At 41.5% G+C, this 27,442-nt stretch overlaps 6 protein-coding genes across 7 annotated transcripts; 3 read left to right on the plus strand and 3 right to left on the minus strand.

Moving 5' to 3' along the window:
• Positions 1-175: 175 nt before the first annotated feature.
• LOC140764042 (myb family transcription factor PHL11-like) lies at positions 176-4,399 on the plus strand. Its single transcript, XM_073102490.1, has 6 exons — positions 176-796; positions 2,164-2,240; positions 2,357-2,414; positions 2,495-2,564; positions 3,693-3,762; positions 3,848-4,399. The coding sequence occupies exons 1-6, from the start codon at positions 643-645 to the stop codon at positions 4,247-4,249; spliced, it is 831 nt and encodes a 276-aa protein (XP_072958591.1). The 5' UTR covers positions 176-642; the 3' UTR covers positions 4,250-4,399.
• Positions 4,400-5,138: 739 nt separating this feature from the next.
• On the plus strand, positions 5,139-8,796 carry LOC140763552 (transcriptional repressor ILP1-like). Its single transcript, XM_073101796.1, is given in 2 exon segments — positions 5,139-7,079; positions 7,081-8,796. Coding segments are annotated over 2 exon segments (2,838 nt in total). The 5' UTR covers positions 5,139-5,540; the 3' UTR covers positions 8,380-8,796.
• Positions 8,797-9,373: 577 nt separating this feature from the next.
• On the minus strand, positions 9,374-11,410 carry LOC140763778 (ubiquinol oxidase 1a, mitochondrial-like). Its single transcript, XM_073102130.1, has 4 exons — positions 10,876-11,410; positions 10,648-10,776; positions 10,060-10,548; positions 9,374-9,804 (listed from the first exon to the last, which is right to left on the minus strand). Exons 1-4 carry the CDS (start codon positions 11,245-11,247, stop codon positions 9,745-9,747), a joined length of 1,050 nt encoding a protein of 349 aa, XP_072958231.1. The 5' UTR covers positions 11,248-11,410; the 3' UTR covers positions 9,374-9,744.
• Positions 11,411-13,175: 1,765 nt separating this feature from the next.
• Positions 13,176-14,751, minus strand: LOC140763008 (ubiquinol oxidase 1a, mitochondrial-like). Its single transcript, XM_073101029.1, has 4 exons — positions 14,284-14,751; positions 14,066-14,194; positions 13,469-13,957; positions 13,176-13,367 (listed from the first exon to the last, which is right to left on the minus strand). Exons 1-4 carry the CDS (start codon positions 14,647-14,649, stop codon positions 13,308-13,310), a joined length of 1,044 nt encoding a protein of 347 aa, XP_072957130.1. The 5' UTR covers positions 14,650-14,751; the 3' UTR covers positions 13,176-13,307.
• A 992-nt stretch (positions 14,752-15,743) lies between these two features.
• Positions 15,744-18,295, minus strand: LOC140761986 (ubiquinol oxidase 2, mitochondrial-like). Of its 2 annotated transcripts, XR_012104665.1 has the most exons (5): positions 17,867-18,295; positions 17,635-17,763; positions 16,542-17,030; positions 16,275-16,433; positions 15,744-16,182 (listed from the first exon to the last, which is right to left on the minus strand). XR_012104665.1 is itself a non-coding variant. In XM_073099565.1 (4 exons), exons 1-4 carry the CDS (start codon positions 18,197-18,199, stop codon positions 16,374-16,376), a joined length of 1,011 nt encoding a protein of 336 aa, XP_072955666.1. In that variant the 5' UTR covers positions 18,200-18,295; the 3' UTR covers positions 16,184-16,373. The 2 variants fall into 2 exon arrangements, 1 of the variants encoding a protein (XP_072955666.1); XM_073099565.1 differs by lacking the exon at positions 15,744-16,182 and having other exon boundaries at positions 16,184-16,433.
• A 5,088-nt stretch (positions 18,296-23,383) lies between these two features.
• Positions 23,384-26,757, plus strand: LOC140763912 (uncharacterized). The gene is made up of 4 exons (XM_073102293.1): positions 23,384-24,177; positions 25,281-25,336; positions 25,417-25,609; positions 26,105-26,757. The coding sequence occupies exons 1-4, from the start codon at positions 23,401-23,403 to the stop codon at positions 26,456-26,458; spliced, it is 1,380 nt and encodes a 459-aa protein (XP_072958394.1). The 5' UTR covers positions 23,384-23,400; the 3' UTR covers positions 26,459-26,757.
• The last annotated feature ends 685 nt before the right edge of the window (positions 26,758-27,442 follow it).

Genomic DNA, 27,442 nt, shown 5'->3' on the forward strand with positions numbered 1-27,442 from the left:
CTTCGTTCCACGTGGCACGCTACCACGTGCACCCGCTTCCGCTCCTCTGCCGATCCAATCTTTTATCCCACATCCATCAAATCAAATCTCATCGCCGCAGAGAGCTAAGAAGAGGAACGATATCAAACTCAAACGTGAACCATAGGACACCGGAACGAGGTTTCGGAGTTAAATGCGTGGTGCATGCCCATTGGTCTACCGCCTTCGTTCTCTCTCTTTCCTCTACGCTTAAGTTTCTCATATTCCTCGCCGCGAAACGCTCACTGACTCTCGCTACCCTCTCTTCTAGCTCTTATCTACTTTGAGATCTCCATAGAGTTTGTGATTTTCTATCAAGATTTCTTAAACTACCTGTTTCAAAACTTGGCGGCCATCTTGTTGCTTTCGTCGATCTAGACCTTTTCGATCGCTTCCAATTTGGTGGAACCGAAAGATCCAGTTGATTCGATCATGTAATGTTCCTTTGTTACACCTTTTGTCCGGGCTTCGAGGAATTGGGAAAGACTAGGAGGCGGGATTGCTTGGAAATTTAGTAAAGGGCTTTAGAACATTCCTCGAAGGGTTTCTACTTCGGAGAAGAGAAGAATTGGATAGCAGAGCACTGAAAAGAGATCAGACGGGGAGAAGCTTTTGGGATTTGGGATGTTTGAGGGGATGGAAAGGAACTACCAATCGGCGATGGCGGCGGTGGGAGGAGGTGGATTACTGTCGCGAGACCCGAAGCCACGGTTGAGGTGGACGCCAGATCTCCACGAGCGCTTCGTCAACGCCGTCACCAAGCTCGGAGGACCCGAGAGTATGTCATCTACTCATCTCTCTCTCAATCTTCTTCTGTATTTTTCTCTTCTTTTTTTTTTTTGAAAAAAAAAAGTATATACTATTAAGCTCTCAAGAGTCAGTCGTCTTTTTTGTTCGTAGCTATGGGTCGCAATAGGAGTTACATCCAGGTTATTGACAGTTAAGTGATATGTTTAATTTAAAGGCTACGATTAGATGTTCCAAATATCGTGCACCGTAAGTGATCAGATCCGACTTCTCGGAGAGCAGAGGACAGCATGCTAACTCTTGGAATCGGGTTCTGACAAGTGGAAAGGCCGGTGGACCCACTGATATCTTTTTCCGGCACTCTGGTTTCTACTATAGTGGGTTCTGCTGGATGGCTCATCCGATTGACCCTCTAGTTTGAATCCAGTTAATCTGGTTATAGATTTCTAAAGCCTTAAAATGGACAGGGGATATGGTTTGTGTCGGAGAACGTATTTGTGCAAAGGGTAAGAACGTACACCGATATTCGATAGCCTATAGATCTAGAAAAGTTCGTGATTTGCGAATGGCGATAGACATTAGAGATTCTGCATGAAGAATACTCGGAGCAGAGGAGAATAGTTGACCAACTTTGTTCTTCATTTATGGGAACTTGATGAGCAAACAAAATTTTGATTTCTTTTCCAAATATACAACTCAATGGGTTGGAAGGCAAGGCTTGACAAATATGATTTAATGCTAATCTTTAATTTCTCTCTTCGTCCAATAATTAAAATTATATTAAATTAATCGAAAGTATTAGTCATGCTTTTACTTTTTGAAAAGAAATTTATAGGTAGCATAGCAAATTATTAGTATTAACTGAGAAATTTTTATGATATATGAGCTTTGACTAGTTGATATCAAATCTGAAATTTAAATTAAATAAGTTTGTTTGAGAAATCTTAATATAAGTAGTCTATATATCCTCATTGGATAAGATTATAATAAAAAAATATTTTAATTAGGATAGAATATTTCTCCTACCTAAACCAAAATTTTTCACTCAAAATAATTTAATTTAAATTTGAATGGGATCTTAACTATTCAAATCCCACACGTGTCATATAAATTTCTCAATCAATACTAATAATTTCTCTATCTCTCCACGTAATCTACTATTTCAAGAGATATATAATGAAATCATTCTTAAGTTTTAGGACTAAATTAATTACTTAGACAAATAGTGTGTATAAAATGATAATTTTATTCTTTTGACGGATCTAAGAGATAGAAGCTCATTTCAGCAATTTCTTGATTCTTATCAAATCAGTACTCTCATCAAAATTTCCATTTAACTTTCTCTCGCTATGTTATTATTGCAACATTTGTTTTCTAAATTGGATGGCTCATTGACAGAAGCGACACCCAAGTCTGTGCTGAGACTGATGGGCATGAAAGGATTGACACTGTACCATCTTAAGAGTCACCTTCAGGTCTCTATCTCTATACCTTCTCGTTTCTCTTACTCATGTCATTGCTTATTCCTTCTGTTTAACTCTGCTTTGGTTCTTCTAATGAGATCCGATTGCGTTGTTTGTTGTGCATGTAGAAATATAGACTTGGAAAGCAATCCCGAAGAGAGACAGAGCTGAAAGCCAGCAATGATGGTATGCTAATCGTGTAGATGCATGTAACATAGATAAAGCGTATTCTTGTTTTAATCTGACATTGGATTCTTTGCATGCAGGAAGCAACTCAAGCATGATCAGTTATTCATCTGTTACACCCGTCAATATTCTTGAAGGAAGCAACATAGGGTACGTTGCTCACCAGCTCTTCTTCTTGTTTTGTTGCATGTCAAGTACGTCAGCGTTGACTCTTGATGTGACCCACTTAGTCATTATAGCTATGTGCATACACATTTATGTTTGTAGCTGCTTAGCCATGGAATATATTGTCAAGAAAGAGAATTATGAGCTATAGCAACAAATGTAGCATTGTTAGCATGCAATACAAAATCCACTTGTTTAATTACTTAAACCTTTTGGAGAAATCAGTCGTTTTGCATGGTGGTAGAGCAGGAGGTCTAGAGTCTTACAAACTTATTTGAACTCTTTAAAGCAAAGCTTGATATGCCGTATTTTTTTGAGGGCTAATGTTGTGAAGAAAATTCTCGGATTGGCTGGCAGAACGCTGGCAGTTGGATTGACTAAGCTTGTCCATTGCGGTGATGGTAACATTAAATTGGATATGGAATATGACAAGACATTAATTGACTGTAGTTTTTGGTAGCCTGAAACGATTCCGAGTGGACAGTAATTGTCCTTACCTATTCATATTCAAACGTGTTGTCAGAGTCTAGCTTTCATCAACTCTAGGGTTGCGTGTGGTGACTATGCTACCTCATGGACTAGCACATTAGCTGGCGACTGCCTGAAGGCTATAGTGATTGATTGCATCTTTAGTTACATGGTCACTGCAGGACAGAAGAAGTTATCCCTGAAGTAATTATTTTAAGAATTAATTAGTATTTTCAACTGATTCCGATTGTAGCTTTTTCTGGAGATCTCTCTCTCTCTCTCTCTCTCAAAAACAAAATTCTCTTTCGGAAACTCTGTACGATTCTGTTTTTTATTTTTATTTTTATTTTTATTTTTTAGATGGAGTCAATTTTTTGCTGATTAATTTCCTTTAGTTAGATATAACGCTCTTTTGTTAGTATTAGAGAATTAAAATATTAAAGGTGCCAAGATGAGCAACCTCAAAGTGACACTACCTTACCAGTTTCGTGCAAGGCAGTTGTAACAGAATGTAATCATATCTTACTAACTTGACAAGAATCAAGTATTGACCTAGTGTCTACTGTTCTGTTCTGATCTTCATTAGCTTTTGATGTGTATATATCTTTGACATCGATATACCATTCTTTTGCATGGCGCGCTCAGAGAATTGCCACTTGCAGAGGCCTTGAGGTATCAGATTGAAGTACAACGGAAACTGCATGAACAACTAGAGGTCAGCCTACTGCTGCACCATGTCTTATCTCTACTGTTATTCCTATCGAGAATAGAAGATCAATTCAAGTAGCTTGTCCATGCAGGTGCAAAAGAAGTTACAAATGAGAATAGAGGCTCAAGGGAAGTACTTGCAAGGCATATTAGAGAAAGCCCAGAAAAGTCTCTCCTTTGACATGAATGGTTCCAGTAATCTGGAAGCCACCAGAAGCCAGCTCACAGATTTCAACCTAGCACTATCAGGCTTGATGACCAATGTGACTCAAGTTTGTGAAGAGAAGAGTACGGAGTTGGGGGCAGCTATATCAAACAATAGTCTTAAAAGGACTAGTAATCCAGGCTTTGCTCTTTACCAAGAGGGACGCGAGGATGCGAAACCAACTCTAAATGGAGGTTCACTTCTATTAGATTTGAACATCAAGGGAGGATATGAGGTATTCGGTGGGATAAGAGGAAGTGAATTGGATCTGCAGAGATCTGCTACGTAGTCTTCTTTGAGATGCAATTTTCAATTCTTAGTCATGGCAAGTTTTGGTTGTTTATACGGTAAATTTGGACAGCGAGACTGCTTTGGCAGTCGGATTACTGCCTACTGGTGTAAAATTTTCTGAGCATATGGAGCATCAAATTAGTGGTTATGGTGGTGTAATAACTTGCATAAATACACGGAATATGAAATAAAGCATCTCATCTTCATCTCTTGAACTCGACCAATTCCTTGATTTTTCCCGTATGAATACGCTTCGTTATTTTACTCCTGCGTCGAGGCCCAATATAAACATTTATTTCCATCACTTTGAAGTTATGAAATATAACCAGGTTTTAATCCATACAGATCAAATTTCTGGAAAGCTATAGGCCCTAGCTCTTCCAGGCTTTGGCATTTTCTTCTTTCTCTTCTATGCCACTTTCCATGATCATTAGGTTCGTTCCTTGTTGGCTTAGAAGCTGACATTTATTCCATTGTTGGGTTGTTATCCTCCCTCAACAAGAATGTATTATCTACCATTGATGTACATCATCGACTTCTCCGTCTCCAACTACAGTCTCGCTTTTTCAGTTAGCGCATCATCGACTTCTTGCTTGTGATTTTTTAGGTATTAGCTCATTTTGTTTTTTAGCCTGTATTTTTCTTTCTTTTTCTATTGCTTTGGTTGGTTTACGTAGGTTTAAGATTTCTACTCTAATGTTTTGGTACTTCAGTATGTGCTGCACCTTTAATTGTAAGTTTTTTGGCTTTGTGTATTTGCGATAGCTATGCTTTTTAATGTATTTTGTTACGTGCCCGAAACCTTGATATATATATATATATATATATATTTAATAGTTTCATTACACCTTCTGTTTTGGCACCACCGGTTAAACGACTGCCGGCACCTTTGAAACCCTCGAGATTTAGGTGAAGAGCTAAACGAGATTCCCGAAACCTTTGCCAAAGCTAACCACGAAGGAGAGAACGACAACGACGACGATGACAGAGAAGAGAAGCGAAGAAGGGAATAAATAGAATAAACGGACGAGGTCAGGATCATCGGCTCCTCTTCTTCTACCCATCAATCGCCTCTCGCTTCTCCTTTGCTTCTCTCCTCCTCTTTCTAGGGTTTCGTTTACCACAAGATGACAACTAGTTTAGATCTCAGAAGCTCCATTAGTTTGACTTGCTCTGTTGAGCTTCTTCTCATTGATGTGATTTGGATCGAAGAGCGCATCAACTTTCGGTCTTAAAATAGATCAACTCGATCCATAAGGTTGCGTTTCGATTTGAGGAGGTGAGTATTGATGAGCAGTAGCAGAGCCAAAAATTTCCGCCGTCGATCCGACACTGGGGATGCTAATGGCGAGGAGAAACCGAGCCCGAAACCAAGCACCATAGCCTCCACTTCCGCCTCCATTTCTACGAATAGTAGAAACCAAGCCCCACCCGCAGCCAAACCCAAGAGTTCGAAACCGCAGGGCCCAAAGCGCCTCAGTTTCGCAGACGACGAGGAGGAGGAGGAAGACGGCAGCTTTGCATTGCCTAGCCTGCCCACCCGAAAATTCTCCTCGGCCGCCTCCGTTCATAAGCTCAGTGCATCAAAAGATCGGTCAAAGAGTTTGAGTTCTGTCCCTCCAATACCTTCCAATGTTCAGCCGCAGACTGGCGAGTACACCAAGGAGAGGCTCCGCGAGCTCCAGAAGAATGCCCGGCCCCTCGGCAGTTTACCAAAACCCCAAACGACCATGTCTTTCTCGGAGACCAAATCCCAGAAGTCCGACCGGACTGCAGAACCTGTTATTGTCCTCAAAGGCCTCATGAAGCCCATGACCACTACTTCTACAAGGCCGGAAGAGGAGAAGGAATCTACAGCACAGGAAAAGGAAGAGGAAGAGGAAGAAGAGGAACAAGGTGATAGAGATGATACAGAGAAAGGTAGGAAGTTGCCAGTGATACCTGATCAGGCAACAATTAATGCTATCCGGGCCAAGAGGCAGCAGCTGCAGCAACCACACCGCCCATTGCCTGATTTCATATCCCTTGACAGCAGTGGTATGATAAGTAGTCGCGCATCTGCAGGTGGTTCCAGTGATGAAGAAGACAATGATTTGCAAGGCAGAATTGCTATGTTCGAAGTCAAAAATGCAGATGTCGGGCCAAAGAAAGATGTTTATACAAGTATCAAGGAGAAGGTTCCTTCAGCTGTTAATAATGGATTTCAAGAGGTTGGTTTTGGTGATGGTGATGAAGATGAGGAGGAGAGGAAATGGGAGGAAGAGCAGTTCAGAAAGGGTCTAGGCAGGAGGCTTGATGAAACTTCTGTACAGAGAGGAAGTACCAGCACTCCTTCTGTTGCATCATTGCAGCCACAGCCTTCCATCAATGCAGCAGTTGCCCATCGTTCACTGCTTGGCGGCTTGCCTCTTGGGGATTCTGTTGTCATCACACGGAGTGCAGAGGTCATGTCTATCGCACAACAAGCAGAGATTGCGACACGAGCCCTGCAGGAGAACATCAATAAGCTTAGGGAATCTCACAAGACTACCTTGAATTCTTTGGTCAGGACAGATACGCATATATCAGAGGCACTTTCGGAGATATCTACCGTGGAGGAGTCTCTGGAAGCCACTGACAAGAAGTATGTCTTCATGCAACAACTCCGTGATTTTATCTCTGTGATGTGTGATTTCTTAAATGACAAAGCATTCTACATAGAAGAATTGGAAGAACAGATGCAGAAGTTGCATGAAAAGCGGGCACTAGCTGTTTCAGAAAGGCGATCAGCTGACTTTGTCGAAGAAGGAAATGAGATGGAAGCTGCTGTTAGTGCAGCAATTCAAGTCCTTAAGTAAGGGCTCTGGATCAGCGTACATCTTAGCTGCCACAAATGCAGCTCAGGCAGCTGTTGCTGCTGCAGCTAGAGACAATTCAAACTTACCAGTGGAACTAGATGAATTTGGCAGAGATATCAATCTTAAAAAGCACATGGACTTTACTCGAAGGGCTGAGTATAGAAAGCAAAGAAAAGCTCGGTCTGAATCTAAAAGAATGTTATCCATGGGGAAGAGTAATGTCTGTGAGCATATTGAAGGGGAACTGAGCACTGATGAGAGTGATAGTGAGAGTGATGCATACCTGTCTAGCCGCAACGAGTTGCTCCTAACTGCTGAACAGATTTTCAGTGATGCATCTGAAAAATACTCCAACCTTAAAATTGTCAAGGAAAAGTTTGAAGGATGGAAAAATCAATACCCATCAACTTACCGAGATGCTTATGTATCGTTAAGTGTGCCCACCTTGTTCACTCCCTATGTGAGATTGGACCTTCTGAAGTGGGACCCTCTCTACGATACAATAGATTTCTTTGACATGGAGTGGCACAGGCTACTTTTTAACTATGGGCTGCCAGGAAAAGTTCACGACTTTGATCCTGATGATGCTGATGCGAATCTTATCCCAGAACTAGTGGAGAAGGTAGCTCTTCCAATATTGCACCATGAAATTGCACATTGCTGGGACATCTTGAGCACCCAAAGGACTAAAAATGCTGTTTTTGCAACTAACATGGTGGTTAATTATGTTCCAAGTTCAAGTAGGGCTTTGCACGAATTGTTGGCAGTTGTTCATAGACGTTTGACTGAGGCCATTTCCAATCTTAATGTACCGTCTTGGGGTACAGTGGTCACAAATGCTGTGCCAGATGCTGCACAGTTTGCAGCATATAGGTTTGGTATGTCTGTTCGTCTGCTAGGAAATATCTGTTTGTGGAAAAATATTATAGCACTTCCAGTTTTAGAGAAGCTTGCTCTGGAAGAGTTGTTGAGGGGAAAACTTCTGCCTCATGTCAAGAGCATTATATCGAATATTCATGATGCTATCACGAGGACAGAGAGAATTGTTGTATCACTACCAGGAGTTTGGTCTGGTCCAGAGGTCACAGTAGATCCTACTCCGAAGTTGCAGCCTCTAGTGGATTTTGTGGCAGAACTAGGAAACAAATTGGAGAAGCGGCGTGCATCAGGTGTAAGTGAGGAAGATACTCGTCTCCTTGCCCGTCGTTTAAAGAACATGTTCGTTGCTCTGAATGAGTACGACAAAGCCAGAGTAATATTGAGGACCTTTCAACTCAAGGAAGCATTATGAGGCCTTATGCACAGGTTTGAAGATATTCCTATTGCATCTTTGTACCATTATGAGGCCTTATGCACATCTCTTATCTCAAGATAACTGTGTACTTTTTTTTGTTAATCCATGCCAATTGCTAGGAAACAATATATTTTAGAAGAGGGGTGCAGTAAGTTGAAACTTCAAGTTTCCAGTTTTGTAGTTTGTATGTTGTCAGGTTAATTTTAGGTCATTAGAGCTTTGGATACCAGGGGGGACAGGGACCAAGCGATGTGAAAACCCGAGGGTAGTATTTTCAGTCCCCACACCGGAATTGATATTCTGTAAAGTATCTAGTTTTAGTTTTGTTGTCAGAAATGCCCATAGACGTTCTTCATTTGAAATCCTTTGCCAGATATAAGCTACTTGTAAGGGATATGCATGACTGCATGTCCTTATATTTCAGGAATAATTAAAATTATTAGGAACTAGTTATAGATATTCTTTATCTGATTGATTCAGATAGAAGCTTGCGTATTAATAAATCTTTGTGGAAAAATTCATCATGAAACCTATGTGGTACTCAGTTTCATTTCCACAGAGCTCTGCAGAGAATTTATCTGAATATTTGAAGGAACTCTGGAAACATCTGATGGAAGATGTTATTACTCTTTGGGCCTACTCGCAATTGTTGTCTTTGGGATTTTCTGGACTCCAGGTCTCCAGTTCATGGCCGAACTCTCACATCTCCAAATTCCGAGCTCATATGTATTGTATTAGGAGCAACATAATAAAGAGTTTTACAAACGGCAGCAAACTATACTCTCTTACAGTTGCATTATCAAAAGATTCCAATCATCTTGTTTATCTCACAAATACAATCCTGACTTACCCCGGATGAACAAAATGGAACCGTCCCAACCAGAATATTACAAACAAAAAAGAATACTCCGAAGAACAATAATAGTGATCTGGTGCTCGGATTTGCAAAAGCTAAAATGGATGGTGCGGCAGTTTATAACTGCAGAAATGATTTAACAAATGACCACTATCTTTACATTTCTTAACAAATGACCAATATCTTTCCAAGTACAGTCTTAACTCCAACAATAGAGCAGCTGTCAGGGGAAAAAATAGAATAGCTTACGTTATACGAAACATTTTCCAACAACGAACCCGATAAGGGAATGGTAGCTAAACTCAATATGCAGCAACAAAGATTTCTCCGAGTTGTAACATGCAGCAACCAGGATAACAAGTTGCAAACTCAAATCTCTTTTTACATCCACAGCAAGTATTATTCATTCAACCAACAGTAATAGATACCATTTATACATTATACGGTTCTCAATAAATCCAGCTAATACTTGAAATGCCCGAATCGCGGAACCTAGCAGGATACTCTCAGTGATAATCGAGAGGCGCCGGCGTCTGCTTCAACTCCATGCCTTGGTAATGAATGTCCTGCAAAATGATTTTTAAAAATAATAAGATTAAGAATACGTATAGAGATCCAATATAACCCATTTCGATTTTCGCCACAGGGATAGTGATCAGTTGGTTACACAAAGTCGTACTGTCTGAAAAAATTTCGGATTTAAATCCCAATAACAACTACATCAATATTGGGTAAAACACTATTATTAAGTTCTCACTTCCACTTAAAAAATAAATCCAACCCACCCCATTCCGAAAAAAGTGGGAGTTAATTAAGCATACCGATGCGAAGTGGTTGACGTCGCGGTGGTGCGCCTCATCAGCACGGACGACGGTGACGACGTCTTTTAGAGTAGCGTCCGCCGGAAGGCGCCAATAGTCGACGGCGATGGCGGGGGCCGGAACATTCTCTATCTTACCAGCCTCGAGGTCTTTGAGGAACTCGGTGTAGGAATGGATGGCCTCCTCTTCCAGATATCCCACGACGCGGTGGGCGAACTTGGGAGAGAGGAGGTAGCCCACGAAGTAGGCGTTGAAGAAGACGCCCTGCACGGCGATGACGAGGGCTCGCTCGTACCACCGGGGCTTCGCCACCTCCATGAACGTCATCAGATGCATCCGCTCGTTCTCGGCTTCTTCGAGAAGGACTCGGACCCAGCCGCCGGTGTGTTCGAAGCGGCGGAGGGAGCGGAGGTGAAGGAGCATGCCGCCCACCATTCCTGGGACTGCGGCCACGGTCTCAAGCATCATGGCTCGGCACCCGTACCTCCTCTGCGTCACAAAGATCATATCACCAAATTGAATGGAAAGAAACGGGAATAGAAAAGGATCGGCAGGCTAGGGGTTTTGGGATTAAATCATTCATAGTACCTGGAAGAAGATATCTGTGGGGATTCGGAGGGCCTTCACGGTCCAGTACGCTACCTTGTCAAGAAAGGTCGTCGGCACGTGGTGCTTCTTCAGATCGATCGAGATATTCGACTTGTACGTCTCCCATGGCTATCAATTTTAACAACACAAAACCAGATTAAATATCTTGTTGAATTGGGAAATTTTTGAAAATTTGAAGAGTAATAGAAAAAGGAAGCATCGGCTTACCCTGAAGCAAGACCACTTCCACTCGGTGCCATCCTCCTTGACGAGCTTAGAGGGCTGGATACCCCAATAGCTCGCGATCTCCTTCTTCGCGCTCGGAGGAGTCCCCGCCCCCTCCTTCGCAGCGGCGCCTTTCGCAACCGTCGCCTCATCCTCTCGGCCAACAGCCGGAGAAGCCGTCGTGCTCGCCATTCGCACCGAGGAGATCCTCACCCACACCGCCATCCCCTTGGCCGGTGCAGACCCACCGTACATGAGATAGTTCGTCGCCTCCCCAATCGCCGTAGATCTAGGCACCGAGGTGGTGGTAGTGGTGGAGAAGAGGCGGCCACCGAGGTGCCTCAGAAGGAGAGCGCCGCCCATTCGAGAAGTCATCGTCCCAATACCTTTGGCAATACGAGAAATCAAAAGGAAGAACTCAGAGCTGTTATTAGTAGATTCCGATAACTACGGCGAAGATAATAAATAGGTCGGCGTCGCGAGAGTTCATAAAGAAGCTGCTTGTCGGTTCGTGAACACTCGAGTCGCGTCACTCTCGGTAAGTCCCCTCTCCTTCGATAGCTATTGTCGCGAGTTAGGCGGTTAATTGGTTGGCGGTGACCGCACTCGTGAAACCCCTTTGTGGACTGGACTCTCTTTGAAGCGACGTGGCCCTTTGAAAGGAGATAACATAGCAAGCGATTGTTGTAAAGCTATGAGCGAACGAATAACTCCACGGCGTCCATGAGGGGAGGGAATACATAATCTACGTTGTCTTGGGCAAGTTTGGGGGAAAATGTTTAGGTAGCGTAGCGTATTTGAAGAGCAAGAAAGTTCCTCATCCCAGGAACTGGAACCTGGACCTTTAATACCATGTCTGGTCTCCTGGGTACTCGTAAGAGATTTTTTCTTTTTTTTCTTTCAAAAAAAAAAAGGGCGAATATTCTCATGTCTCGTGGATTGGATTGCGTGAAGAATCGGTTGAACTTACATATGCCCGCGAGATACGGGAAGCAAAAGTTTCTTGCAGCCCAAGTCAGTCTCCCGATAACGTGGAATCAATAGCAGCCGGCGGCTAGCTACTTGGAAAATTTGTAATAAAGGGTTTAATATTTCAACAGACTTCCTGGTGCTGCAGCAGCTACGTAATAGATCTCTATTACGGTGGAATAAATTTATCTTAATACTAGTTAACTTACTTTTCTCTCTTCTCATCTTCCATCCAATATATATATATATATAATTTTTATCTTTAAAAAATATTACTTTATTTAATTATCATTTTAATTATTCACTTCAATTATTTTCTATCTCTTTTTCTTTCTCCTCTCTCATTCATTCATAACAAAAATTTTAGTTATTTATTAAAATATATTTTAATATCATAATTAATATAATTATATCATTTTATGGGTATACAATCAAATGCTACAATAGCCTGAATTTATATAATCTCTCTTGTGACATTTCAAAAATGGGAAAAAAAAAGGGGTAATCATAGCTAAATTTATAAGAAGTCATTTCACGAGTGAGCCCAGGCTTTATTTCGATGCACCTAGCTAGTAGCACTTTGTTTATCCTATGATCTCGTAATTAATAAAAGAGAGCAAAAAGAACAGTAACTTAATTTCTTTATTGGCAGTAATTGATGCTTCTTTAATTGTAATTATTTTACATGGATATTTTTTATCTTCTCATGCATAGTACATGATGGACCAATTCGATCTAATTAATCCACGTATAAAGTTATTAAAGCTAAAGATTTTGGAAATCCCGTTGTCTGATGCATCTATTAAACTAGTGAATGAAGAGAAAAGTTATTACCATAAATAAATAAATAAAGAGAAGAAGTAATGGGGAAGACATTAGTTGGTCGGTACATCTATCACAAGCAGCGCACTTGTGCTCTTATTAATAATCACCCCAGGTGGTCGGGTGAGCTTGCTCAGATCTATCCAGACTTGGACGAATCTTGACTCCACTGATAGATAGAGCATGCTCTTTTAATATAGTTAGCAACTGTAATAAGAGGAAGAAAGAAAACTTAGTATGCTATATTAATATTTTCCCAACATATAGGAATAGTAAATGCCTAAGTAGAGATCACTGTGAGAATCAATAGTGCAAGTTCGTTTTAGCTGAGAAGAAATTAACGAATGATGATGTTAAAATCGTATGAATTTCTGACGTGCCATGAATTCAGTACCATAAAAGCTCAAAATGCAGCAACAAAGATTCAACCAGAATAAAAAGTTCCAACCTCAATTTCTCCTTTCACGTACAGTTTATATCTCGGAGGTTGGCAGAGAACGACACAATCCACGGCAATTAAGTATTATATATTTATCAGTATTCATGCATGCACAGTATACAATTCTCTATATATCCAGCTAATATTTTTTATGGATAAAACTACTAATATTTGTAATATCCAATAGGCGGTCAGCGTGATACTATTAGTGATACTCAAGCGGTGCCGGCGTCTCCTTCAACTCCATGCCTTGGTAATGGATGTCCTGCAAAATAGTTGGAAAAAATAATCAAGAATACGTACAGGAATTCAACAAACAGAACAGACTCCATTGATTCCGAGAAAGTAGGAGTTAATTAAACACACCGATGCGAAGTGGTTGACGTCGCGGTGGTGCGCCTCATCAGCACGGACGACGGTGACGACGTCCTTTAGGGTAGCGTCAGCCGGAAGGCGCCAGTAGTCGATGGCGATGGCGGGAGCCGGAATGTTCTCCATCTTACCAGCCTCTAGGTCTTTGAAGAACTCGTTGTAGGAATGGATGGCCTCCTCTTCCAGGTATCCAACGACGCGGTGGGCGAACTTGGGGGAGAGGAGGTAGCCCACGAAGTAGGCGTTGAAGAAGACGCCCTGCACGGCGATGACGAGGGCACGCTCGTACCATCTCGGCTTCACCACCTCCATGAACGTCATCAGGTGCATCCGCTCGTTCTCCGCTTCTTCAAGAAGGGCTCGGATCCAGCCGCCGCTGTGGTCGAAGCGGCGGAGGGAGCGGAGGTGGAGGAGCATGCCGCCCACCATTCCAGGGACTGCGGCCACGGTCTCAATCATCATGACTCGGTGTCCGTGCCTCCTCTGCGTCACAAAAGTATATCACCAAATTGGCGGGAATTCTTGGGGAGGAAACTGAAATAGAAAAGATCGGCCGGAATAGGGGTTCTGGGATAATCTTATTCGTAGTACCTGGAAGAAGATATCGACGGGGATTCGGAGGGCCTTCACAGTCCAGTACGCTACCTTGTCGAGAAAGGTCGTCGGAACGTGGTGCTTCTTCAGATCGATGGACACATCCGAATTGTACGTATCCCATGGCTATCCAGCATAACCAGAATAAAATATCTTGTTGAATAGAGATTTTCGAAAAAATTGAAGAGATATAGAAAAGGAAGCATCAGGCTTACCCTGAAGCAAGACCACTTCCACTCGGTGCCGTCCTCCTTGACGAGCTTAGAGGGCTGGATACCCCAATAGCTCACGATCTCCTTCTTCGCGCTCGGAGGAGTCCCCGCTCCGTCCTTCCCGGTGGCATCTTTCGCCGCCGTCGCCTTATCCTCTCGGCTGACCGCCGGAGAAGCCGTCGTGCTCGCCATCCGCACCGGGAAGACCCTCACCCACACCGCCATCCCCTTCGCCGGCGCAGATCCGCTGTACATGAAATAGTTCGCCACCTCCGCGGTCGCCGCAGATCGAGCGGCCGTGGTGGTGGTGGAGAAAAGGCGGCCACCGAGGTGCCTCAGAAGGATAGAGCCGCCCATTCGAGAGGTCATCGTCTCAAACCTTTGGAAGGATGAAATCACAGAGTTGTAGTAGATCAATAGAGGCAGTAGGCCTTGACTTAGGATTCCAACTTCTATGGCGAAGGGAATCGATTGGCGTTGCGAGAGTTCATATAGCCGCTTTTTGTCGGTCCGTCAGCGATGACGTTGCCTTTGACAAGTTTTGGGGGGGTGGGGGGAATAATGTTACGTAACGTAGCCCATTTGAAGTGCACCTGAATCTGTTTAATGAGGTAACGATATTAAGGCGAATAACTTTATCCCTCGTTGATAGCGTGGAAGTGTCGGTAATGATAAACTTAGAGGTACCGGCGAGATACCGAAAGCACAAAAGTAGACGAAATATGAAGTTTCTAACAGCCGGCGGCTAAGTTGGAAAACGGCAATAAAGAGTTTGACATTTAGAAGAGGAGAGGATTTCTCCACAACCACCTTGTGCAGCGGCTTAAGTAGAACGGTGAAAAGAATAGTAACTTAATTGTTAAATTGGCAGTAATTGGTGTTTTATTTTAATGGGTAAATACTCCATTACCTAGTCCTGATTGGTGTTTGCCAGTACCACGTAAATTAGGCCTTAATGCTCAATCAAAGAATATATCAGTCTTTTTTGTCAGGAGAATACTATGACATAAATTGCGAAGTTACTTGTGCAATTGAGTTACCAAGGCAGCTGAGTATGTGATAGATCCTAATTAATTTAACATTAAATAGTGAGAGCTGGATGCTAATCTAATTTGTAAATATTTATCTCCTAGATTGAGCAACTAATAAATCGTTAGAAAATCTGCAGCTTGATGACTAAAGTCAACAACAGGAGATATAGTTAAATTCAATTGTGATCGTATATCTTTACATATTAGCAAATTTTGGTTTAGATTAATCTTAAACTATATACATGATTAGACTAGATTTAGAAATAAAATGTATACATGCAAAAAGAAAAACTCTATATTAATCTAAAATTACAAAATTAGAAATAAGTAATCACGGATTAAACTTGTTATAGGACTTAATTTTCTAATGTTCCTATTACAACCCGAAGTAAATTAATGGTTGGATCTCACAAAAGGATAGAAAAGATAGGAATGGTAGAGAAGAGGAGCTCTTCTTGAAATGTAATTTTATTTTTTTTCGACATGTATCTTAGCCGGCAGACTAATTTGATGTAGTTATTCGACGTAGCAAGTGACTAAAGCTAAAGAGTTTACAAATTCCTTGCCTGATACATCTACTAAACTAGTGAATGAAGCGAAAACAAATAGTTGGTCAGTAAATACATCGGACAAAGCCCAACAACCCACTTGTGCTCCAGTTGATCGAGGCACCTTAATGGGCTCGTAATAAGGCCTTCATTGTTCTTTTTTTTCTGGCTCAAAGCCTGTGAGCCAGGAAGGATACCAATCACGGATAGTTCACGGGCTCAACATTGACGTAGTGAACAAAAACTCTACAGCAGCAACTTCGAGGATGGGATGTATCAATAGACTTGTAATAGACAAAAACCAACAGAAGAATACGACCAAACTGTCAACACAAGGCCAATTTCTTAGTTAGCAACATCGACATAGGAGACTAACAGGAGCACAATAAATCAAACACACACTACTTTTTTATACATGCAAAGTTCAACTTAATTGCTCAGCTCTTTATTCCGACCACTTCCTTACGCGATGGCGAGATTCCGTGGCACTCCAGCTTCTGTGAATAGAAAGGACTCAATGGTACCCAACCGGAGCTGGAAGATCTCTTAGCTGATGTCCCTGGTAATGGATGTCCTGCCATGCCAACCCAAACAGTTAATTTGCCTATATATAATTACATCAAATTACTACTTAATTACAAGACGATGACAACTGGTGATATAGCTAGTTATAAATACTTACAGAAGCGAAATGGTTGACATCACGGTGGTGGGCCTCGTCGGCACGGACAACCTTAACGACGTCCGAGAGCGTGGCATTGGCAGGAAGGCGCCAGTAGTCGATGGCGATGGCGGGGGCGGGGACGTTCTCGATCTTGCCGGCCTCGAGGTCTGAGAGGAACTCGGTGTAGGAGTGGATGGCCTCCTCCTCGAGGTAGCCGACCATGCGGTGGGCGTTCTTGGGGGAGAGGAGGTAAGTGACGAAGTAGGCGTTGAAGAAGACGCCCTGGACAGCGAAGACGAGGGCCCGCTCGTACCAACGGGGCTGGGAGACCTCCATGAACGTCATGAGATGCATGCGCTCGTTCTCGGCTTCTTCCAGGAGGGCCTTGATCCATCCGCCGCTATGTTCGAAGCGGCGGAGGGAGCGGAGGTGGAGGAGAAGGCCGGCCACCATTCCGGGCACGGCGGCCACCGTCTCGAGCATCATGGCGCGACAGCCGTACCTCCTCTGCGCGATTCAGTATTTCAGATTTTCAGGTCACAGATTGGAGCGTAAATTCGATAACCGTCTAAATTGTAGTCTAATTACCTCCCACCCCGAAAAAAAATATCCTCTCACATACAGAGAAACTACGAACTAATTTAGCATTTGACCAAGCCATTAAGGCAGCAAGATTTTAAAAAAAATGTAGCCAAAATACCCGATGGTCAGGAAATTCCGGCAGTAGGGACTGCTCGCATCCATATTGAGTTAATTTGGTAATCAAAATTAGTAGTATTTTGCGTAATTAACTCACTTTAAACTATCGATTACTACGGTTGGTATTACCAGCTCACCTCGCAGGTATTAACGACTGAAAGGCGAGCGCACATGAATTCCGGCCATCGAATCTCGGTCACGCGATCGTTGCATGACCATAGGTTGTAGTAGTAGCAACCGCAGTTCCAGACCCGTCCGCCTCACTGGACGGTCCAGATCATCGGCTGCCATTTTCCATTTTCCGACGATTTTAATATATATTTTTTTGCCAGAACATAGCATTTTACCATGAAAAAGGAAAAGAAAGTGAACATAGTCCAGAAAAAGTGTCTAAAATGAGGATTTTCTTTACCTGGAAGAAGATGTCTGTCGGTACACGGAGCGCCTTCACAGTCCACCTCGCCATCTTGTCGCCCCACGTGATCGGCACATGATGCTTGCTCAGATCGATCGAGACGTTCGACGAATACGTCTCCCATGGCTATTTTTTCATCATCAAAATGGATTAAACAAAGCTACAATTATTTTCAAGACAAAAGGTAAAAGCTTATAGCAATGTTACTGAAAGATCAAATGATAGATACCCTGAAGCAAGACCACTTCCACTCGGTGCCATCCGCCTTCACGAGCTTGGACGCCTCAACGCCCCAATAGCTCACCGCTGCCTTCTCCTCCTTCCTCCCTCCGGCGGAGACGTCCTTCCCCACCGCCTCGGGAGCAGTGACGATCCGACGGAAGCTGGCCACCGGGATCCCAACCCATGCCAGCGGAACTGAAGCCGTACCACCGACACCGGCGTGTCCGATCAAGATGGACGGAACCATTCCGCCAGCCGCAGCCGGCCGGGAGATCGCCGCCGTGGAGAAGAGGCGGGGGCTGAGTTGCCTCATCATCGATCCAGCGATACGAGAACTCATCGTCGCTTCTTCTTCTTCTTCAGATGAAAAGGTTTTTTTGCAGAGATTGTAGGAGTTTCGGAAACTTTTTAAATCGGTCGTTACCAACGACTTGTACGGGATGGAAATTTAGGTCGGGGGTTTTTATAGGAGGAGACGGGACACACAATGTTTAAATGCGGTTAATTTTGCAGTTAATCCCGTCTGGCGATGAGTTGGATACGGCTGACGTGGCTGAGATATATCCGAGTTTTCTTGCTTCGAATTATGCACTTTTTGGTGGTCCCTCTTTGTCACTCAATGAGGTAATTACTTCTTTATTAAGAGCAAGTAGATTAATTATAGCTTAAATAGTATGGGCGAACGTGAGCATACACAGACATGTTTTATTTTAATTCTATTTTTAAAAAAAATCTGTGTTTCACAAGCATTTAAATCTGTAATCTTCTGTTATTATTTTATTGATGGACAGATATTTTTAATTTTATTAAAAAAAATCTGTGTTCTATTTATATTTGTGATCTTCTGTCAAAGCTGAGTAAAGACAGCACCGGAATGCAATGGTGGTCGTCAATAAAAATAATTACTAGTTATCAAACCTTCATTTATAGTTTACTAGTCAAAGTAAGCCAGCTGCCGACCTTTACGAGCGTGGCCAGCACGCGATACTTCAAAGTATCCACTCATCAGAGAACGTACGGGTCGGCTACAATTTGGGTCGTACATTTTTCCTCGGACTAATCTGCCCCTCAATTTGCATTAACCCTAACCCTGTGGAAAAGTGTAAAATTTATTACTGCCACCGAGGTGGCATCCAGTGACAAAAGAATGGATGATCTAGATTGGATTATCTTTTACCGGGTATATTGATGTACAACAAAAGTGGTTCCATATTTTCCAACCACTTGAATGAAGAAGAGCTTTAATAAAATAAGAGAGAACTACCAATACGGGCAACTCTTTCCTTGATTAAATAAAAAATATAGTACTACTCTTTAGCAATTTTGCACAAGACGGAATGGGATCTTGGAATGTTGGACAGATTCCACTTAATTAACAAAGGAATGTAGCACTAGATTACGTAAGGGATGACGCACTATTTTCCGAGCAATATGCGTTGCATCATTGCTTATATCATTCTATGCAAGTTGAGTGCATGCAACGGACACGTGCCCTCCCTCCGTCCTCGAGCAAGCTTTATTAGTTGAAGCAACGCAGCAAGTGGTGAATTAAATCGAATACATCAAACTTAATCTATTTTGGACGACGAATAAATGTAAAACTTGAGTCTTTTAAAACTTCCACTTTGGTTATAGTTGTAGTAAACTAATCGTAGTTGCGTTCACAGATAAGGAAAATTCCGTTGTTATATGTACATTCTGGGCAACATGCTAAGAGGTTGGAAAGCGTTTAAAATCGATCCAATTCTATTCGAATACGAGTTAAACAATTAAAAATATTATGAAATATTTTCCGTACTTTCATATTGATCTTCAATATAACTTTAGTACGTATTTACGATGGTTTATAAATTTAAATATATCAGAAAATTTTTTATATACATTTAAAAAAATAAATACAAATATACTTGTTTTGATCCATGTCGTTGTACTTAACGAATATAATAATTAAATTCGTCATCTATATTGACGAAGAAACAATTTTACCCCTTGGTTGGTTAATGCAGTCCGATTTCGGCTCAAGAGAGAGTCTTCAATTATTTTATAAGCCGTTTATCAACTAATACCCGGCACATGTTTCCTGATCTTATTGGTTTACCTTGCGCCACTGCTTACGTCATCGTGAATATATATATAATATTTCGTGGTTTCTCGGTTAGTTGATTTGCATAATAAATACAATGCTTCTACTTGAGTAGTCAAAGTCAAACATCAGATGTGTTAAGACAAGTTGTCAGCCCTGTTGATTTGTCGAGTTATACATGCATAAAGTTTAGCTATTAATTTTATTTTAAAACGGAAAAGAGAATTTCTTTCAAATTGGGTAACAAGGCCAAAATGTTACACCCTACTACCGCTCCTATATGTATATAGCCAGCACCATCTTTATACAGAATTAAGGTAAACTTTGGGATTACTGAGCTCTCCCACGTAATCATAGAGAAACTAGATCTAGAATAATTAACCAGCCATTTTGTTACAAAATTTGTCTTTCTAAAGACACAGGTTAGTTAGTGTCATTTTGTTGAAGTTAGGAAGTAAATTTTTCTTGTCCTTAATCTGCTTTTTTGTGGCCCAGTTATCTCCCCTTTTCTTATGATTTATACCATCATTAAATAAGTCGTTATCAATATATAGATTGCTGATCTTTAAAGCTTTAGCGCGATTCAAAGCCTCTCCAATAGTCCAAGCGTCGGCATAAATAGTACTTTGGCACCTGATCAGTGCTCCACCTGTGAGAAGAATATCGACATTAGAGTCCCTAAATGTTTACCATCTTCTACTAATGTTGGTAGTCGGGTCTAAGGAAAGCATCACAGTTCAACTTAACCCAGTGCTATCGAGGTGAGTTCCAGTCCGATGTTGATCAAAGGAGATAAGTTTTCTAGGACGTTTTGTCATTTAATTGGATCAAAATAATCTATAGTGATAAGCACAATATTTTCCAACAAGAACAAGTAGACATTTTTTTATTAGTTATGGAAGTGAAATTTCTATTCTTTTCATATTTGTCACAAGTAATTAGCAATGATAGCCATGGTAAAATATCTTTGTTCGTAGCTCAATTGACCCCTTCCTTGAGCCACCTCCTATTAACCCACTTATCGTTAAAAGTATAATAATAACTAAAACCATAGGTTAAGGCTCTAGAATTGCTTGACTTGCTCACAAGCTAGAAATGAGTGTTTGACAGCTTTAATATCTCGCGTACAAAATGTCACACATAGGGCTTATGTGATGGTCATACTTGAGGAGCCTAGCCTTAGGTGGCAACTTGTTCCAAACTAATTTTCACAAGAAAACTCAAAATCGTCAAGGCCACAGGAAGCTTCCACAAGATAGTCGACGTAAAGTCAGGTTGAAGGTTAGCCTCAACTTAGTCTATAAGGGTCATATAAGGCGACCCAGGAGAAGCAATCCTATGCGAGTCATGCAGCCAAACCCAAGAATCCTGTCTTGGGAAATGAGGATCCCCTCAACCACCTTAGCAAGGACAAGGTCAAACCACAGGTCAAGCCTCTAGGTCCACCACCTTCTCCCCATGAATTAATCTTGCCACTCTCTTACTATCCATACTTATATCCATATTAAGTTAAGTGAGATTGAGAGATAGTGGCATCGATAAAATTCAAGGATCATTAATAATTGAAGTAATTTTCCCATCACTAATGTTCTTAATAATGACATTCCTAAACTTGCAATTAGCCATAAGAATGTGCTTGTATGGGAGATGCCTTTCATTTTCTTCCTTCTATTCTATTCTAGAGGTTAATTCTTTCATACTTAGATCTCAGAAGATTAACCCACAGTAAGTTACACTGGTTGAGGATGCGATGAATCTTAAGCGTTCATAAAAGCCAATCGAGCCAAATTAAGATCCACACGTTTTTAATTTTGACTAAAAAAATTAAACCATCTAAAACTATGTGATTTATATTAACATCAACTTATTAACTTTTTTATTCAAACTCAACAAAAAAAGAAATTAAAAATAATAATTTATTAGAGAATTTTTTTTTCCACCATATCACATTCTTCAAATATAAAATAAAATACACTCTTGACCATTTTTTATCTTGTCTAATATAAGATTATAAGTCTAAAATTAACTATATCACTTTGTACCTTTCTTTAGATATATGTGTAGAAAAAGATATTTACTCAGACAATGAGATAATTAATACTGTGATATTATGGTAATTTATATATTTATCTATTAATCTCGATTTGGAGTGCACCGTATGTTTACACGTATGTCCTCGAAGAGTCGATACTCTTCAAGCCCCAAGCAGTGGCGGGCTAAGCTGAGCGGCCCAAACGGACCAGAGCTGATTAGTTTGGGCCAGACAGGATTGGCGCAAATTGGATCATAATCTAATTTCTTAACACGTGGAGATCACAGGGAAGGCCAGAAAATACTGTAGGCCCAGTAGTGTATGACGCACTAGGCCTTTGTGGGCCCAATGGTCCACACGTGTTATGGTCCTGATTCACGACTCCCGAGAAGAGAGGGTAGCTGACCATAACTAGAGTGGCCTTAGAGCAAATTATAGTTACCTCGTTTTGAAAGCAAAGCCTGGAGTAAATAATTATGTTAAAATCGTTTTTAAACGCAAGATATATGGATGTCTACGTCTGGAATTTCCGGCACCCAATAAATGCAGTATTTAATTGGTTTCAACCAACCGGCACACGAGCTCTCATCCACCCATCTGCGGTCTCATTTTATTTTTGATGCCAGCCCACGCCACATTCAATAGTTATAATAGATGACTGATAGCCTAACAACTGACTCAAATTGTAGAATTGAGTGAAAGAATCAAAATCATATTTTCTTATCTTGCACCTAATTTGTTTCTACCTAACCTATTATGTTTTTACTGTAAATCTCTCTCTCTCTCTCTCTCTCTTTTTAATACGTTAACATAATAATTAAAAAAAAAGCGCACGTTGAGTAGAGATTCAGAACTACCAGCCATTCTCGCCACCAAAGACAACAAATATTACAACATTTTTTTTTTTGGTCATACCACTCTGTTATTAATTTTTGTGAACTATATTATATATATCAATATGGTTCCATTGTTATGTGTTTGTATGTAACGAAGAAGATACGATGGAAAGATAACAGTGTCCCTATTATTATTATTATTATTATTATTATTATTATTTTGAAAAAGGACCCCTCATCATTTTATTGCAATGGAGGAGAACGAAAAGGTAATCTGACCTTTTTCCTCTGTCCTCTGCTGGCCTTTTCCTTTTGAAAAGACACTTCTCCCTTCATCCGGAGTAAAAACTTGGCTAAGCGCCAATGCCCACGTCACTCATCACATGCTCTCTTCCCCACATCGAGAACTCCTCCACTTACTCCCCAAACTAACCCTTCTCTCGTCCGCCTTAACTCGACATCAGCATCGGCTAATAGTCGCCAAAGAGTAAGGGTATTTTTGTAAAAATAACTCCTCCTTCAAACCTATTTAAAACATGCACATGGCTCCAGGTTTCCACTTCCCAAGCTCTCTCTATCGTCTTTCTGTAATGGCGGCCGAAGCGGACAGGGAGACGAAGCCAGAACCATCGTCGACTTCTATGATCTCGGATGAATCGGCACCGAGTTCCTCCACCATTTCCCTCCTCGCCTCCTACCTCGGCATCGGCTTCACGCTCTTCTTGGCGAATCTCCCCAAGAACTCGGTATCGTACATCTCCTCTCTCCAGTCTCGGAACCGAATCCTAGCTCTCAAGCTTTTCCAGGCTGAGGAACAGCTACGGCAGCTACGGTCGCGGCGGAAGGAGGAGGCGAAAGCGAACGCCAGAGTGGTCGAAATCTTCGCTGGTCACCGCAACGGATGGCGCGAGGAGGAGCGCCGACTTCTAGGCCAGATCGATGCAGGCTCCGACGAGATCGCTGCATTGCGTGCTCGGATCGCTGAGTTGGAGGGTGCGGACGCGGAGCTCAGGGCCTGCGTGGAGCGCCTCGAGCAGGAGGTGGCGGAGAGGGAAGAGTTGCTCGAGATCGCGGCGGCGAGGAGGGGGGAAGACGAAGCGGATCCAGGTGAGAAGGAGGGCGAGAAGTACGGGGAATTCTTTGGGGATTTATCGGGGACGGGGAAGGATCGAGTATCCGAGGGGACTGATCAGATGGCGGAGGCGTGCTTCTTGGAGAGGAGTAGAGAGTTGGATGAGATGATGGCGATCTATGCACAGCGCAACGATTTCCGAGGAGAGTTCTATCCACCGCCGCCCCCGCTGCCAGAATATTTTCCTCTGCAGGGAGAGGCGAAGCCATGGATCGAGAGGTCGAACAGTTGGCAGGTGAGGATTTCTACAGTAAGACGCATAAGACTTGGTAGTCGGATTATTGTTCTTTACTTTGAGTTAATTAAGCTGGTTTGAGCTGAAGGATTCAGGTTCTTCGGACCGACTACAAGTAATTGAAATAGTTTACGTCAGGAAACTAAAAAGGATAACATAATTTCAATTTTTCTCTCACTTTTAGTTTATTTTGGATTCCATGCCTTTGAAGTTTCCCATTCCTCGGACACGGTTTAGTCTGTTTTGTGTACCGAAGTCTTGATGCAAGTGCTGCTAAACTTATATGATTCTTGAGATGACATTTCTAAATTAATAAATATTGATCCAAAAATAAGCAGCTTTGTTATAGCAGAATTTGTTGTGTTGACTAGCTGTTCTGCTTGTCAATTATCAAAGTTTCAATGCTGAGTGCACATCCGACAGCACATTCAGTGTATTGCTCGCAATGAGAAAACGCCAGTTACAAGTTACAGGAAGTCAAAACATGTCACCCTGTAAAATAGCTAACATCTGGGACGTGACATTTTCTCTTTGCAATTAACATAGTGAAATGCACTCTCCCAGGTGCATTTGGCATTCCTATTTTCAGAGGTAGTTCTATGTTTTGTAAACCTTGTAGTTCCGAAGAGATTATGGTACTTTTTATAATATATAATTGTTGGAGTTGAAAATCTTCTTGGAGCTGATAGATATAGCAGACAAAGTTCTCTTAATTTTGGTGCATGATGCTTCTGTGCAGCTTAGGAGGTTTTAAAAGTCCATAGTCCAGTATTACGTGACATACTATGATCCCTGGCCATTGTTTGCTAGGTAGTGCATCAATTCTTGATAATGTTATCAGTTATCCTTTAAAATTTGTCTTCTGCTTCATTACTTTGATATATGTTATGTGTAGTTCCGTGTTTTTTCTTTTCTAATTCTAACATACAGTGAAAATGACTTGAGTGACTTGGCGTGGAGAGAAACAAAAGAATATGAATTTAACCAAGTTAATTATGTTAGTACTCCTGATTTCTATATAGCATACTATCCCTTGCCAGTGAGTTTATGTACTTCAAGAAGCATGCATCAATGCTTTTGATGTTTTGTTTTCATTCTTATAGGACATGCAGTATGATTCCCTTGAGTCAATGTACAATGTAAAGCATCCTGTGCCAAGGTAAATCTACGGACTGAATTTTTTACTTGCTAGGATAGCAAATTCTTGATCCAGCACTGCATGTTGAGTTCATTTTTCAGGAGGGACTCCCCCTGGAAGTTAGATGGTGAATCATCAGGAGTCCCTGATAAGCTTAAATTACTCGAGCAAGAATTAATTAACCTGGAAAAACTGGGAATAGAAGAGTCCTCCAAGATCCCATCGTTGATGAGAAAGCAGGCAAAAAGATACCAATCTCTTGCTGGAAAAATTGATGACCTCTGCAGAAGAATGGTTAGTTTGTTCTGTACGTCCACTTGCTCCTGTAGCATACCTCTTCTGCTTTTGCAAAATAGATGATTGTCTGCTTTGAATCATTTTTTACTGTCATATGCTGAGGCAATCGGTAACATGAAACTGATTCAATTTCTCAATAATAAAAGGTCGGTTATAGTTGATTTCCCATAGATTCCATTGGGGAGTAGAGCAATTTTAGGCAACTTCAGTCCAATCAATCCAGAGAAGAGACTGCAAACATAGTATCCTTATTAAATAAATCATGGTCATCAGGGATATTCATATTATATTGCTGATTGGGCATTAGAATCTCCTGAAGCATCTCCCTTTTTATTTGATTTCATGAATTGTTCTCCTTGATGTGCATTAATATAGTTTTCCTTGCTTAATCATGTGGCCTTAATCATGATGATCCTTGATCCTGTTGCACTCATAGCATTATATTGGAGTGTCGTAACAATAAGATATGAAGTTGTATACTTTCTCTTGTAGCAAGTGAGCGACCCTTGTGATCCAACCCTTACCACGGAGTTCCGGACACAGCGGCAGACGGAGTTCTTAATCGAAGCATTCCGCCTTCAGCATCGTGCTACAGAAACAAGACAAAAACTGAACTCGCTGCAATCAGAGACTGCAAAGATTAACTTTCAAGATGATTTAACGACACAGACTAAGTTGAGTACAAAGAGATCTCTGGACTCGATCAGAAGCTACTTCCGGGAAATCCAAAGAAACCTGGAGATATGGTTGGCTAGGATTATGGGTGATTTGGAGGGCATTTTGGCTAGGGATGGAGCATCACGCGTAAGAGATTACTATTTATCGCCTCATCCTTTTGTTCGATGAATGTAGATTTTACGTTCCTTGTTTGTCCTTCCTGCTCACTTCCTCAGGGAAAAGAACAGGTGACTTCTGACCATAACTTGAAATGCACATAGTTAAAAACTATTTCTGCTAGCCCACTTGACCTGGGCTTGTATATTCCAAGCTTTCTTAAGGCACTTTTCATTATTTACATACCAGGATCCACTTTTAGTCGAGGGCGGAGTTAATAGTAACACCATATTAAAGCTTTGTACCTTTTTTGGGGTGTAACTGTGCTAACTGATTGATCACTTTGCAATTTCAAAAGTTATTTTGGTTGACCCTTGTGTACAACAGGTCTTATAATGGTGCTTACATGGAATTGTTCTCAGATGGATGCCACTGCTTGAGTTTTGCTTAGCATAAGGTATATAACAGTGTAAGCTAATCGTCAAAAACAGAATAATGAAAAGCCTGTCTGATGAAGCTTGACAATTCCCCCAGCTTGACGGAGTTCATTATTTCCAGATCGAAATGCGTAGTTTTTGGAAAAGCTTGATCCCTAATTCGAGTAGTTTATATAGCAGGATCTTTTCGTCTGCAACAGTTAAGACCGATGCTATTTTCTGGGTAGTAGCTCGTCTTTCATGTCTAGCTATTGTCCTATGCTCTTGACTGAGATAATTTGTGGGGACGTAATTGTTTATATTTTGAAGGACAACTAGACAAAGAGGATCCCTGCAAGCTGGCCTGACCGGGATTCTCTAGGTAGAAGCCAAACCAGAGCACCGTCCTGCTGCGAGGTTTTACCGAACTAGTTTGTTTTAAATTTTTTTTACTGAATTAGATTATTTCTTAAATTTATTATTAAATAAAGTTTAATTTTTTGTTGCCAACGAGCCAAGCTTGGGCGTTTGTTTAAGAAGCCCATGAGCCTAGGCCAAGGTCCACCCAAATGAAGAAGGTAAGATAAAAGAATCCTCTGAAAAGGCCCATGTTTTCTTTCTTCGAGGGCCCAAATCACTC

The sequence above is a fragment of the Typha angustifolia genome, chromosome 7 (genome assembly GCF_048772165.1).
Source record: "Typha angustifolia cultivar Huaian chromosome 7, ASM4877216v1, whole genome shotgun sequence".
Lineage (NCBI taxonomy): Eukaryota > Viridiplantae > Streptophyta > Magnoliopsida > Poales > Typhaceae > Typha > Typha angustifolia.